This window comes from Pseudorasbora parva, chromosome 13, assembly GCF_024679245.1.
Source record: "Pseudorasbora parva isolate DD20220531a chromosome 13, ASM2467924v1, whole genome shotgun sequence".
NCBI lineage: Eukaryota > Metazoa > Chordata > Actinopteri > Cypriniformes > Gobionidae > Pseudorasbora > Pseudorasbora parva.
This window is the reverse complement of record NC_090184.1, coordinates 18,314,380-18,331,011: the sequence shown is the minus strand read 5'-3', so window position 1 is coordinate 18,331,011 and position 16,632 is coordinate 18,314,380. Positions and strand designations below refer to the sequence as shown.

At 35.6% G+C, this 16,632-nt stretch overlaps 1 protein-coding gene across 1 annotated transcript; it reads right to left on the bottom strand.

The window, feature by feature from the left end:
• Positions 1–212: 212 nt before the first annotated feature.
• Positions 213–11,609, bottom strand: LOC137039310 (coiled-coil domain-containing protein 106-like). The gene is made up of 5 exons (XM_067414664.1): positions 11,554–11,609; positions 10,855–10,915; positions 10,495–10,638; positions 10,039–10,293; positions 213–514 (listed from the first exon to the last, which is right to left on the bottom strand). Exons 2-5 carry the CDS (start codon positions 10,913–10,915, stop codon positions 213–215), a joined length of 762 nt encoding a protein of 253 aa, XP_067270765.1. The 5' UTR covers positions 11,554–11,609.
• Between the last annotated feature and the right edge of the window lie 5,023 nt (positions 11,610–16,632).

Genomic DNA, 16,632 nt, shown 5'->3' with positions numbered 1-16,632 from the left:
CAGTAACTATTAATTACATAATAAGGAACTATCTTAGTCCTGAATTCAATATTACTTACTGATTAGTTCAGCTTGTTTCTATATTAGTTAATAATAGTAGCTGAAGTGTTAATGTAGTGCTACTCTTTAATCCTGCATTACTTCCTGCATAGTTACCTATTAATAACGGACTATTATTCTAAAGTGTTACCCACATTTTTTCTTTTCTTAACTCACTTATTTAAACAAAAAGGCAAAAGTGAACCTTTCATTTTCATCGATAGCACTTTTTTTTTAACCTCCCCCACAATGTGTTCTTTGCACTTCTCCGCAAATTCGGCTAGCTTCCCTGGGGTGAAGCTGATGTCATTGAATTGGACCCTGTCCGCAAAGTACAGCTCTGCAATTGGAGCGAGCTGGGCCACTGCATTCCGGGAGACGCCCTCTTTCCTGAAAGCTTTGGTCATGGTTGCTCCACGTTGTGTTAGTTTCAGGAGTCTTCTGTATCGAGAAATGACATCCCGAACATTTTGGGCTGAAAAATAATTAAAACAAACAAAAATGAATACGTCACCATATGTGTCTTTGGTTGTATTAAAAAGTTTTTTAAGGTTTTAAGTTAGATGATTTTTACAAATTAGCTGAATAGAATTTAACCCATTTAACCCACCTTCAAATAATTTGACATGGATATTTATTTTTTAATGATGTAATATTGTTTGGCTTTATATATATATAACCAAAATTATATTTGTATAATTTTTTTTAATGACCCTAGAACTTAATTCAAATTTGTTCAGTCTAGAAACTGTTTTAGAAGATCGTTTTGGAGTGTGATATTGTTCTGACAGGACAACCTGTAGCCTTCATCCAATCTAGACTAGCAACCAGATTAAAGACTCGCAAGGTTTTTTACTCAGCCCTGAACATTTTGAGGAAGTAATAGAAATATTTGTCCCACTTTATATTAGGTGTCTTTAACTACTATGTACTTATTTCAAAAAGATTAATTGTTAGGTACAATGTACTTATTGTGTTTATGTTGCATTATAAAACAATTTTATCCATTCCTCACTCTCGTCTAAAAACTAAGGGAGAGCTTTTTCTGTTGCCACCCCCCATCTTTGGAACCAATTGCCCCTAGACATCCGCCCTGTACCTTCCATGTTATTACATAGTAGTTAAAGAAACTTAATATGAAGAGGGTTCTTAATACCTAAAACCAAAGGTGCATATGTACTGTTCACAAGAAAGAAAAAAATATCATATAAGTCATTTGTGGATTATGTATATTAGGGCTGTTGATATAATGTGTAAATTTAATTAACTACATATATGTCATCTTACATTTTATATTGTTGATCAGTCATGGGTAGGGTTGTGAATCTTTGGGTAGGCAGCGAATCGATTCGATTCATGATTCATAGGTTTTCGATTCGATTCAAGACCGATTTTTGCCAATTCAGAACGATTCAATTCGAGATGATTGACATTAAAATTCAATACGATTAGATTATGCATTTTCTTATATGCATTCATAGGATTATTAAAATACTTCCCCTAATGTGTCTTAGGCAGGGTGTGAATTATACAGCAGCCTTCAGAGGTCAGAGAGTGGGCAACAAACCCACTAACACTTTACAATAAGGTTCATTAGTTAAGTAAGGGATAATGTCCACCCAGCCGGTTGTTATCGCAGAATAAACCCCTTCAGAGCGATCAGGACCCCGAGGCAAAGCGGAGCATCACTCTGAAGGGGTTTATTCTGAGATAACAACCAGCTGGGTGGACATTATCCCGCTTATTACACGGCTACTAGTCTCAAATAAATTAGACACAAAATATTGTCTTGAGATTAAATATTTTATTAGCTCAAGCTTCCGCGAAGAAAAACAGTTCATACCTGCTTTAAGCCTTTATCTATCGCTGCTAAATGTTGAAAACAAATGCTGAAAGGGTTAGTTCACCCAAAAATGAAACCAAGCCTATGATTTACTCACCCTCAAGTCATTATAGGTGTTTATGACATTCTTCTGTCAGACAAATACAATCAGAGTTATATTTAAAGGGATCCCATGGTGTTGAGACTTGTATGGCTTAATATAACATAAATGATGTCTCTTACTGAATTATGTGGTAGAAAACCCATGAAAGATCTACGTTATTTAAAAAATCGATTTTATATTTGGACCATGGGCGGCGCCATTTTGTTTGCGTTCTAGGTTGATGACGTAGAGTGGTTGAACTCCTCAATCAGCTGGCGTTACCCGTAGCTATTTTTACCACAACGCAACTCGAAAATTGTTTCAGAGTTAAACAAAACAAATGAATTGCTTTGTAATTGTACTTAAAACACACTCAAACATACATGTGCACACAAACTCACCTACACAAGTCACAAACAGATCGGCGGGCGCGCACACACACACCTGACTGCTCTGTCTCAATCGCATGCATCATCACCAAAACATCCTGCCTCTCTTCCTCACGTTACTTTATCCCATCGTCCTACCTAGATATTTCCCTCTGCTGGTCACATTAGGCATTATAGTTAATCTACTATCAACAGTCTATCTAGGGAACAGGATGTGTTGAACAGGATATCAACACAGGGAATAGATTGAGGGTTATGTATGCGCGCGCAGTGCGTGCGTGTGTGTGTGTGTGTTCGCGCCGATCTGTTGGGGTGTGTGTGTGTTTCGCGCCGATCTGTTGGGGTGTGTGTGTGTGTGTGTGTGTGTGTGTGTGTGTTCGCGCCGACCTGTTGGGGTGTGTGTGAGAGTCTGTGTGTGAGAGAGAGTTTGTGTGCACATGTATGTTTGAGTGCGTGAAGTCGGACAGCTGTTTGTAAATCGGCTTTACTCGTTATTGCGGTGGAACGTGAGACTGGATGACTGCACTCGTCCACTAGGTGTCGGACAACACTACAAATGTCCGTCCCTTCAAATAATGCCCTATTTAAGGGTATAGGGTCGATTTCAGATTCAGCCCCTGTCGTGGAGACTGAGCAGCCCAACATCTCGATTGAGACAGAGCCTGTCGTGTGCGCGCCCGCCGATCTGTTTGTGACTTGTGTAGGTGAGTTTGTGTGCACATGTATGTTTGAGTGTGTTTTAAGTATAATTACAAAGGAATTCATTGGTTTTGTTTAACTCTGAAACAATTTTCGAGTTGCGTTGTGGTAAAAATAGCTACGGGTAATGCCAGCTGATTGAGGAGTTCAACCACTCTACGTCATCAACCTAGAACGCAAACAAAATGGCGCCCCCCATGGTCCAAATATAAAATCGATTTTTAAAATAACGTAGATCTTTCATGGGTTTTCTACTACATAATTCAGTAAGAGACATCATTTATGTTATATTAAGCCATACAAGTCTCAACACCAGGGGATCCCTTTAAAAAGTCCAGGCTAATGTTAATCCCAGCAGTAGTTGTGTTTGAAGTCCATAAAAAAATGCAGCTGTCCGTCAAATAACGTGCTCCACACGGCTCCGATGGGTTATTAGAGCCTTCTGATCGATGCGTTTGTGTAAGAAAAATATCTATATTAAAAACGTTATAAAGGAAACCCGCCTTGAAGTCTTCCATTGTAACCCACGGCTGTTTAAGCCACAAGATGGCGCCAGCGTTAAGCACAGAAGTAGAGCCGGTCGAGATAACTCGCAGTACCCGGATGAGCGGTTGTTATCTGGAAATAACATACCACTGGAATGCGCGATTGACCAATCAGAATCAAGTATTAATGAACTGCACTTATAAAGCATTTATTTATCTTTGTTGATATTAATTTTACCATTTACTAATGCATTATTAAAATCTCGGTAACATTATTTATTGCACATATGAACTAACATTAACAAACCATGAACAACTGGATTTTTATGAAGTAATGTAATGTTGAACAGAGGTGATGTTCATGGTTAGTTCATGTTAAATACCAAATTATTTTATTTTTTATTAGTTTAACTAACATGAAAGAACCATGAGCAGTACATGTTACTGTATTTGTTAATCTTTGTTAATGTCAGTTAATACAAATACAGCTGTTCATGTTAGTTCACAGTGGATTAACTAATGTTAACAAGATTTTGATAATGTATTAGTTAATGTTGAATTTGACATTAACAAAGATAAATAAATGCTTCATAAGTGCAGTTCATAAGTAGCCTGACAAGCCAGACCCACATTAAGATGTTTGGTCTGGAAACTCACCATTGACGGCTCAATCCGAGGGGCGGGATAAACGGTTGTCTTTCAAACTCCCTCTGCACGCGATAGGATAGCGCTACAACCAACCAGAGCAACGACGGTGAAACAGAGCTCGCTGACTGATTAAACATTCGCCGTATCCGGTCAGCAAAACTCCGAACACATCTTCCCTTCTTAAGAATGACTTCAGTGCCGTTCTTTGTTCTTTTCTCAGAGAAAAGCTTAACTCCAAGTCTTCCAGAGTCGCGGTCAAAGCTGATTCGAAAGACCGCCGTTCGCCAGTTTCTCTGTTTACTAGAAGCACGCAAACGCAACTCGGCTGTCATTATGTTAAGCCCCGCCCACCGACTCTATACACGATGTGATTGGCCTGAACAGAGTTTGGTTTTTCCAGACCAGATGTGTATTGAGAGTTCCTAGACGACACTTGCGGGCAGATTAGATTTGCTGCCGCTAGGGTGCGTCTAGATTTCTAGGCTAGTTCATAAGTGCAGTTCATGTTAACTAATGTAGTTAACTAATGTTAACTAATGAAACTTACTGTAAGTGTTACCCCAAAAAACTTTTGTCCATTGTTAATGTCAGTTCATATAGTTAATTTATTGTTTTATTATTATTATTACACAATTTACTTTAATAGCCTATATAAAATGGCATTTGTAGAAATTTACATGAGCCAAAATTTAAAAAGGCTTTAAAAGTATTGTTAGTTAATGCAAACTATTGCGTAGGATAGTGTTAATGGCTACACAGCCTTATTAAAGTGTCCCAGGCATTAAACATGCAATGCTTCCATGGAGAGGAAATATCAGGCACTTTTCCAGCTAAACTTTTCTTCACGGAATAGAAAGAAAAGCCTTCTTTGCTCTCTTTATACGGAACATTTTCCTTATGATTCTGAAAGTAAACGCGCCGGTGTCTACTGTTACTATAGTATCGGACGCAACTTTAATGCACATCGTAGATGATTGATAGATAAACCGCATGCTCTTATTTCAGTGTTGGTAATGTTGTAGTTACTTTAGCAGTTTGTTAATATAAATTTCAAAGCTTTAAATAAAATATATAAGACGTGCCAGTAATACGATATATCGCAATAATGAACATATAGATAGGTTGTTGACTTGATGCGGCATTTTCATTGTCACACAAGATAAAAAATAATTTAATTAGTATTATCATCATTTAAAATGCAGTAAATTAAATATTTCTTTTACCTTTTTGAGCCAAATCTCAAAATTGTCCTATGGTGTTACAAGCATGGTTCAATAAGTTACAACTTTTATAAATTAAAAAGAAAAGAATAAAATTTAATAAATAGCTCAGGCATAAAGTGTCTATTTTAGTAAATGGAAATAATTTGTGGGTCTTTAATGCAGAGACTCTCCCCATATGTTTGTAGCAGGGGTCTCCAACCTTTCATTTGAGAGCTACTTTTTAAAAATGAAAGTCACAGAGAGCTACATGTTATACAATACTTAAAACTCTTAAATAATCGATCACTCAATCAATCAATCAATCAATCAATCAATCAATCAATCAATCAATCAATCAATCAATCAATCAATCAATCAATCAACCAATCAATCTATCAACTTTATTTCTATCGCGCTTTTACAATGCCACTTGTGTCAAAGCAGCTTCAGTGTTAAACAGGACAATACTGCAGCAGAATTAGATTTGGCTGTACAGTCGTTCTGGAGTAAACAGTGATGTTATCAGCTTATTTTAATTTATCAGAGAGAGACAATGTTGGCAGATCAGTATTATAGTTTATAGAATGAATTTGTATATTTAGTTGAATATCTTACATCATAATTTTAGTGCCCCCAACTGAGCAAGCCAAGCCAAAGGCGACATATTAATATTATATAATAATTAACATTATTATATAATTGCATCAAATAATGCATCATAATTCTTATATTAACAACTATCCAAACTGTCTTACACCAGAAAGAGTGTAGTCGTAGTTCCAGTAGTCAGCATAAAAGTTTTACGGTTCTCTTGTCTGGTTTTACTGTTCCGTAAACACAAATTTAATATGTTAATTATTTATGATGATAATCACTATAAATAAATAATACATGAACATTTAAAGGGTGTATGCTGTTTAAAAGTAAACATTGTATATAAATAAAAGATCAAGTGAAAAATAAGCAACCATCTAGGCATAAATATTATTAGTAGTAGAGACGTATTATTATTACACAGAGATGTAGCTAAATTTACTGTACAACAGTAGCCTAATATATATTCTGTCAATTTCTTCCAAGTTAAACCAAGCTTTTATTTTGACGGGTTGCCTTTAAGTTGACCTTTGAGTGTCTGTGTTCATGAGATGAAATTCTCACGAAGTGACGGTTTATGCGTTTGTGTCCTCATATAGTGACACACGGCAGAGACTACAAAGACAGTGAGAGTCACACATGGGCGTGTCTATCCTGCCAGCCATTCACACAGAACATGCAGGAGTAAAAATGAAATAGTATTTTTCAGTTTAATATTCACAGTATATATTCGGCTACAATCTGGAGCCCTGCACTTAGATTAACACGGAAGCAACTGAACGCAGCTGCGGATACCGGATATACTAGGATGTTGGTACTAATGCTGGTATCGTCACATTTTAAAAATTTCACTACCGACATGGTACCGAAGTACCAGTACTTCCCTATATTTGGATGTTTACATGTACAATTGTTTATAAATAAAAATAATAACCTCACTGCCGCTACGTTAAACTTGATTTGCGTTGGAGGGAGTAGGACACCTGTCTATATTAGCTCACTCTGATTAGATAAAAAGTACATCTTGGCGAGCTACCTCCAATCAGGTGCAACACTTGCGACCGACGTGCTGGAGACCCCTGGTTTGCAGTATATAATATAATATAATGCAATGTTAAATATAATGATGCACTTAAAAGTTAATGGCCAAACGTATCATTAAAAAAGTTCACAATGCTGTTGCAGCTGAAAAATAATGTGGATTACATTGAACAAATATCTTTTAGTCAGGTTAAATACTGATAATTGATCACTCAAACCCCTTTATCTAAACATCTCTACTTAATTCCCACATCCATCATGTTTGTAATTTTTTATCACTTTTTATCCGCATTTGTAGTTCTATTCGAATCCTTGTCCAGCTCTCGTTGGGTTGTGGGTAATATCAGCCGTTAGAGTGCGTGTCGATCTGCACTACTAATTCGGACCGGAAATAGTAAACCATCCGGGTATCTTTGAAATACTTTTTTTTCAGCATACTACGGTTTGGGACACACTAGTTCTATTTTTTAATACTTTTTAGTATGGATAGTATGCGAATTGGGATGCAGCCTCACTCTCTGACAGCAAATGCAGTCGTTACACCAGTAACTGCGTAAACAAAGCAAACCCTGTAAACTGTTTTCTGAACCGTATTTACAGTAAATTTTTCAAACAGCCATTCAGATTTTTGTATTCACAATTGGTGTTCATAGCACTCGAATATATAAAATACATAGATCTAATAGGCTAATATTTTTATATTTGAATCTGGATGCCTACTATACAACATGCCCTAGATATTGAAAATGTTGAGATTCTTTATTACATTACATTAATAAAATCTAAAGTTGTAACTGTATTATTTAATGGACCTAAGCTAACATGAACTAAAAATGTATCTGTTGTATTTTTATGTATCTTTTTAATGTATCTTTGTTAATGTTTTTTAACTAACATTAACAAAGAATAACTAACATATTTAGCTTTAATTTGTTTTTGAAACATTTTGTTTACTTTATAATATTTTTGTCTATTGCTTAGTAGTATTTAAATGTTATATTCTTTTTGTTATAAACAAAAAAAGATTTTAAACCTGTTATAATATGACAACCCTTTTTTTGCAACTTATTTCAATATCATGATGTTACTGACACCGTGATAAAAGCTTTAGCAATTATCATAACATGAAAACTGATACCTTGACTTGCCTAATAATAAGCCCTAAGGTACAACAGGGCTAAAGGCACACCTTAAGAAAAATGTGCTTTTCATTACTCTAATTGGTGTATGGTTGCAGAAAAAATATATGTTTACACATTGATGGAGCAAAAGAAAATCTCCTTCAGTTTACATTGGTCAGCTCCTGCTAGGGCTGGTCGATTCCGAAATTTTTGGAATCGATTCCGATTCCAATTACTGTTTCCGGAATCGACGGAGTCGATTCCAAGAATCGATTCCCCACTGTTGTTTTCGATTCCTTTTCGATTCTTCTTTTTTTAACAAAATCGATGGTGATCCTAGTTCCGGAGTGACCGCAGGATACAAGGATGTAGAAAGTATCCTTCTCCGAAACTTTATTTGTAAAATGATGATACGTTTCCATAACTCTGATGAATTTTAAATGATGGATTCTCCTGAAATGGCCCATATAGCCCAGAAGTAAATGCGATTTAGCCTAATAAATCAAAAGGATAGCACATTATTCATGGATGTGCATTTATTGCATGTTTAAAACTACATGACATGTCTAAAATGCATGTGCACAGTTAAGTTAAATGACTACATTCAAATAAGTGCTTGCACAGAATGTACGAGGTAAAATAACCACAAAATAACTGCACTGAGTGTACGAGGCACAGAATGCACAGAATGTACGAGGTAAAATAACCACAAAATAACTGCGCTGAGTGTACGAGGCACAGAATGCACAGAATGTACGAGGTAAAATAACCACAAAATAACTGGGCTGAGTGCGCAGTTTATTTGTCAATCAGATGCGCGAGCAAGTTGCGTTCATTACTTTAGCAACATAGACTCGGTCATTAAGCTGTACTAGGCGCATTTTCTTTCTGTTATCAATGGATTAATGAAAATAAAAGAAAATAGAAAATTAAAATAAGACCCTCACATCTGCATCTGTAAGCTGCGCTCAAACCTACCGTTGTGGATAACAGAACCATTTTACAATTTAAAATTATGGAGTTTTTGTGTGCAAAATGTAGCAAACTTGTCCACGATGCAGCATCACAGAAGGAAACAATGACAATAAACACTGTTAAACTAAGTGAAGGAAAGGTATAGTAATAATCAGCGATATGCGTTCACATATGGCTCGATTTGAACGTTTCATACCATAAAAATAAGTAGTTAGAATTACGTTCTAGTGACGTCATCACACAATGACGCAAAAAAAACGCTGAATTGCTTTATTTTTAACTCGTAATTTGAAACTAAGTGTTCAAAAGAACCTTTTGCAAAAAATAAATAGACTTCCAATCATTATTAGTAAGCGAGAGACAAGTGAATAAAGAGGAGTCGATTCCCCGAGATGGAATCGATTCCAAACGTTGGAATCGACTCTCGATTCCCAACGCCTTGGAATCGAGGAATCGATTCTTTTTGGAATCGATTCCCAGCCCTAGCTCCTGCATCAGCATCATACGCATGTGTCTTAGTGCTCACGTGAACAGCATTGGCTGCCACAGAACTCGGGAGCGCAACGAAAAGAGCATAGGAGACCGAGACAGGCTAGAAAGAAATTTGTTGAATAAAGGTGTTATTTCTGTTTGTTTTGCGCACAAAAAAGTATTCTTGTCGCTTCATAAAATTAAGGTTGAACCACTGCACTCATGACTAATTTAAGTCTAGTACAGTATTATATATAGTATCTAGTATATATTTCTTATATTTTTTCTTGAAAATGGCTAATGGTTTGGCTAGATAAGACCCTATGCCTCAGCTGGGATCGTGCAGAGCCTCTGAAGCCCTTCCTTCCACTTCACTATTTCACATTTTTATCTGTGGACTGTTTCTGTAAGGGAAACCACTGTAAAAATGTTATGTGAACTGTGTTTACCTCGTTTTATCTTGTCATATTCTTTCTTGTCCTTCTTTTTGTTCTTCTTATGTTTCTTGCTCTTGTTTTTCTTGCTTTTGCTTTTCTTTTTTTTTCTTCTACGAAGAGTTTCTTCTGAACTTGAACTTGAAGAGGAGTCATCACATGATTCTTCTGTGACTGATGACTCTACATCAGTTGATGTGTTCCCATCACTAGATAGGTCAACAGCGCCAGTTTCTTCATGTGCCACTGATGTACTAGGAATCAGATCATCTAAATGAAGACATAGCAATGCATCAAAATCAATACAAATGCAAGTAACAATTCAGATTTTCTTTTATTGCCATTGCATACAATGAAATATAGGTGTACTAGCCAAAAGTGTTCAAAAAAAATTTTAAGGATAAAAAATCTATACAATCTAATATATACAATGTTAATGTAGATTATACAAAGAATATATTGAGCTGTTACTTTGCTGTGCTGAAAGCTCCACTACTTGCTGCCGAAGCTCGCTGTTCAGGGCTTCCAACTCATTCACTTTATTTTGTAATACTTCCGCCTTGTTCTGCCACATCAGTATTTCTTGCTTAATTGGCTTCATTGTTTTCACTGGAGCTAAAACAACAACGAAAACACAGTGACAGTAATAACACATTTAAATAGTTATATGTAGTTATTATATACAGAAGTAACATTATATAAATATATTTGAATAGATAACAGATCTCCTTTACATTGAAGGGAAAAAAAAATAAACAAAAGAAACTAGTGTCTAGTTAGTGTAAGAAAACTGCTATTTGCTAAATGATTACTATTTGTCAAATGGCTTACCTTCACATTCATCTTCTACACTTTCTATGTTGCGTTTTTTGCGGGTGTTGTAATGTGACATCTAATAATCAAAACATGTATTAATTAATTAAATCAATCAATCAATCAATAAATAATGTCACATACAGTAGCATGCATCCAGTCAATGTAACACTCATTTAAGAGGTTGGCAAAATGCTCACGGTAAGACCTCAATGCTCAAGGTCTTTATGCCTTCATTTATGCCACATGTCTGACCAACGAGCAGTTAGCCAAGTCTTAAAAATAAGAGGCAATAATGGTCTTATTTAGTCTTTTTGGTCTTAGATTTTACCAAAGTTTTTAATGCAAGTGACTTAAAATAGTTACAAGAAGTTTTAAAAAAATAGATGACTAACTTTGAATACTATTCTTAGCAATTCAACAGGGCCCAGTCTTCCTGACTAATGACTAAGTGACAAAGTTACATTTTTCCACTTTGTCATTGTTATATTTCTAGTACACTTGTATACAAAAAAGGTATTTAATTATTGTAATTAATATGCTTGAATACATTGAAAACGAAAATACACAAATCTAGTTTGCTACAAGTGACAGTGTAGTCGAAATGGATCACACTATAAAACACAGAAACAAATAAAGCTGATCACTTTTCACTGCTTGAAACAGGACTTTGAATTGAGTCAAATTACATAGTAAGTCAAAAACTAAATACAATACCTTTTCCCACCGTTGTTAAGGCGCCTGGAAGTACGGGAGTTCAAAAATGGCTTTCCTGCCGTTAAGGACGATCCATTAGGAGGCAAAACATAAGCAGCTTTTAAGTTGTCTTCCTCAAGAGGGCACTTGGCTGCTCACACTAAAACGTATACTCTTTTATAAAACGCAGAATATATTATTTCAATTTATCTGACATAAAACAAAATTCTGCCCTGGTAATATTTAAAAAAAAAAAAATATATATATATATATATATTTTTTTTTTGAGTAATCGGAAATGACTGTGTGACGACAGTGCTGATATGTATCAGGTACCATGTGACAACGAGCCAAGACAGAAAAACTCCTAACTAATAACACAAATAAATGTTATTAAAATGTATTAGTTATTAAATATTATTAAAAAAAACACCATACATTTTATTTTATTTAAAATAATATTTGTTGCCAAAACAACTGGACCGTCAAGTCCCGCCCATTTCCGGATTTGTCTGTGTTCGCGGACGCGGATTTGAAACAGAAATTGCGCGCCATCAGAGCTCGGAATATTTTTGTAAAGCAATTCATGTAATGAAATGAAGGTCAGGTAGGAGGGAAGAAATCAAACTTAGAAAGTTAAATAAGTAAAAAGAATAGATAGAGATTTAATCAACTGTGTAGATGAGCACTTTATTAAGAGCACTCATTGAAAAAGTTTATGTTAGTGAAACAAACAAGTCACGTCTGAAATTAATAAAGTGGATGCAAAGAAAAAGATTACTCCATGGTAAAATAACATGCAGGCGATGCAAGAAACGCATGAAAATGGTGACCTCTTCTTGTAAAGATGGTTACATCTGGTAAGTATCTGATTTGTTTTATTATTTATTTATGGAAATATATGTCAGGTTAAACATGTTGAGAAAATAACATCAATCTGAGTAACATAAGTTACAGTACATTTAAGATTATAACGGGGAAAATAGAATAAATGTTTCCCTTCACATAAGCATTAATGAACAATATTATACTGTAGAAATTATATACTGAATTAGACTTTGTCCCAAGCTGGCCCCACTTTATATTAGGTGGCCTTAACTACTATGTACTTACATAAAAAAATAAGTACAATGTACTTACTGTGTTCAAATTGTATTGCAAAGCACTTTTGCTGATATTGAGGTGGGGTACGGGTAGAGTTAGGGACAGGTGTGGTGATCTAGGTCAGTTTAAGGGTAGGGTTAGGTGTAAGGGAAGTGCCAACAGTGTAATTACAAATGTAATTACAGAAATTAATTACAGACGTAATTTCATGCAGGTATTTTAAAAATAAGTACAATGTAAAAAGTAAACATGTACACAATAAGTGTATTGTATCAAAGGATTCATTAAAATGTTAGTACATAGTAGTTAAGGCCACCTAATATAAAGTGGGTCCACAAAGGTTTTTGCTTTGCTACATTTACAAAGTTTCACCCTCTTATAGTAACACTATAAATATCAGAAGTCACATTTGGGTGAAGAATTGTGATGAAAGAATATCCCAAAAATAATTAAGAAATTTATAAATGTGTTGAAAATAGAAGATAGAAGGTAGGTACTCTAAAATAAATACATTAAAATATTGTTTTATTAAAGGAAAATATTAAAATATCCCCCACTTTAAGTACTAAGCCAGATCACTGGTTGTTTCTTGTATTTTTCAGGCTGTGCCAACAGTAATGTATTTCATATGATGAATACTTCTCATTTGCAGGCAGTGCAAGAAGTCATGTGGACGAAACAGAAAAAGCATCAGGACCAGGTCCATTTTTTCCCATTCCCATGCAAGCCTTTTTAGTTGGATGAAGTATATACACAGGTACATTTATATTGTCTGCGATCTCTGCCTTTTTATCCATAACAGTCTGCGCATTACATTTTTGTTTCTGTCCTTTTACAATAATATTGCACTGTATTATGTTTAGATTTTCACAGGGTCTCCATATGCGACAGGTGGATATGATGCTAGATGACATCTCAAATAGTAGTGCAACTCTATCCAAGATGTCCATGAAATTGCGAAATATATGTGTAAGAAGTATGCGGAGGCTCCGAAAAAAAAGAGGACAAAAAGTTGGTGGGCTCAATGTATGTGTACACATTGACGAAAGCAAGTTTCGCCACAGACGAAAAGTAAGCCTTAACCTCAGAAAACATATCTATTCTTTCTTTAGTGTGAAATCATCATCAAAGTAGTCCATATGAGACATCAGTGGGTTAATTAGAATCTCTTGAAGCATCGAAAATACATTTTGGTCCAAAAATAACAAAAACTACGACTTTATTCAGCATTGGCTTCTCTTCCGGGTTTGTTTTCAATCCTCAAATAAAGATTTGAACAGTTATGAATCAGCGGATTGATTCATGATTCGGATCGCGTGTCAAACTGCCAAAATGCTGAAATCACGTGACATTGGCGATCCGAATCATGAATCAATACGCTGATTCATAACCGTTCAAATCTTTATTAATAAAGTTGTAGTTTTTGCTATTTGTGGACCAAAATGTATTTTGGATGCTTCAAGAGACTCTAATTAACCCACTGATGTCTCATATGGACTACTCTGTGATGATGTTTTGATTCCCTTTCTGGACATGGACAGTATAGTGTGCATCAGTGGTGGAATGTAACGAAGTACAAATACTTCGTTACTTTACTTAAGTACATTTTTCACGTATCTGTACTTTACTTAAGTAGAATAAATAGTGCATACTTTTTACTTTTACTTCGTTACATTTTGCAGCAATTATTATACTTGCTACTCCATTACATTTCTACAACGTTTCGTTACATTTTCGTTACATTTTCTGATCAGTTTCAGGGCTCGAGATTAAGGCTTGCCCGGATAATAATATATAATGTAGGCTACGTTATAGCTAATGAATTGACGGTTGCGCTGTTGAGGCTCGCGCCGCCTCTCGAGGAGAAATGGAAACAAATCAGCCCCGCTCACACAAAGAAACTCACTAACATACTGCATTAAAAATTCAAAATGTTTAGTTTTTATATTTTGTAACAGTTAAAAAGAAACATCACATGGCACGACCAATGAGTGTAGTTTTCCTGAATACCATCACGACAGAAAATGTGACACTGATTTCATTTGACAGTTCCATAAACAATTAATTAACATCAAGTCACTTACATTTTACTGATTGCTTTATTGCTTTTGTTCTATTTCAGCAGCGAAAATATTTCCAAGATCAGATTTCCACATCCGAACCATAACGTATTGCACAGCAACAGTGCGTTACTGAATCAAAGATTCAATGCCCTATTCATAAACGACTGCCTCATTTATGAACGAATCAGCCGTTTGAACGAATCGACTCAATAACTCTCTCATAAGGATTCACCTGCTGCCATCTACTGGTGGTTTACCCGCGCCAAGCGCGCTTTTCCCTCCACAGAAGCACGTCGCTAAACTAGTGAATGATATTGCGCTCCCTGGGCGGTTCAGCGCAAAAAATGAGCCGTGTTCCGGCGCAAACAATCCCTGGTGCTATTTTGCTGTTCCATTAAACAATTGCGCCACTGACCAGAAAGACCCAGGTCTAAAGTCAGCGGCGTGCTGGCGTTGTTCATTATGCTATTTTACGGGCGCATGCTTGACCATAATGTATAGCGTGTACAACGCGCATACACTTTGCTCATGTAATCTACACAGATGCAAAGTTATTTTTGCAAATCATAAATTGTTACACTAAAAAAATATTAACACATGAGATGACGGAAATCATTGTGGTGTGCCACGCAGATGAGAAAAAATAGGCATAAATCTAGCTTACAAATTATTCAGGCTGATTGTAGTAATTAAGGATCAGACCTTTTTGCCCAATAGTGGCAAGACATATATGTATATAAGGACATCTGTCTTTCACTGCTCTTACAAGAACATCAGTCTCCTCGGCTGTGAACCGCTCCTGGCGTGCGTCTGGTAAATCCGCCATAATAATAGCAACCCATAATGGAACTTGCGCAGCTGCTTTTAAAGGGGATGTTGGATGACGCTCTGATTGGTTTATTCACGTTACGCCCAAACCACACCTATGAATAATGAAGCTACTTCAGACCAACCCATTTTAGATTTGCGCCGGGCGCAAGAGCCATTTATCCCGCCGGGAAAATAGCAACAGCGCCGAGATCCGCCCACAAAGTTACTTGCGCTTCGCGCTTTGACACTTGCGTTTTAGATCGTTAAAATAGGGCCCTAAGTCTTAAAGTGAAAGCAACCTAATATAGTCTATGCCCGCTCCTGTCTCTGTCGTTAATGTTAAACAAAAAACAACAAGCGGAGAAAAACGATACCTAAACTTAAAGCACTGTTTGTATCTGTATTTTTATGTTGTATTTATTTGTCCTATTGTAATTTGTTTATAAATTGCTATTTTATTACTTACCATTTACTTGATTACTTAATAACTTGCGAACGTTTTTACTTTTAAGCAATTACTTATTGATGTGGTTTACTTGTAGGATTTTGGTCAAATTTCCCTCCCTAAGCAATCAACTTATCAAAGCTAGATAGCACACCACTGCATTTTGTTTATTTTATTGCCATGAGTGTCTATTGTGCAACATAACATAATAATATGGTATATGTGGCATCCTAATTGGTGGTGGTTGAGGAGATTCCCCCTTCCATGTAAAGCGCTTTGAGTGGTTTGAAAAGTGCTAAATAAAATGTATCAAATTATAATTATGAAAAAAAAACAAATCTTTTGGAAATATCTGGAAATTACCAACACTATAGTGAAATCCTGGTGGGATTAAGCTATGATGAAGTGCAAGTTTACTAATACTTTGTTCAATTTGAATAAATTAATTTGCTTTGCAAGTAATATTGTGATTCTGCATTTCCTTTGTAGGTTTTTTTATTGCGTGATATAGGTCTTAAATTTAATTCGTAATGGTCTTAAAAAGTCTTATGACTATAGTAATTTATTGTAAAATAATACTCTTGAATCCTGTAAATTCCTGGCAATTTTTTACAATGTAGACAAGACACAATATTGTTTCATTGATCTAATAAAAAAAAACTTAAGATCTTCTAAATC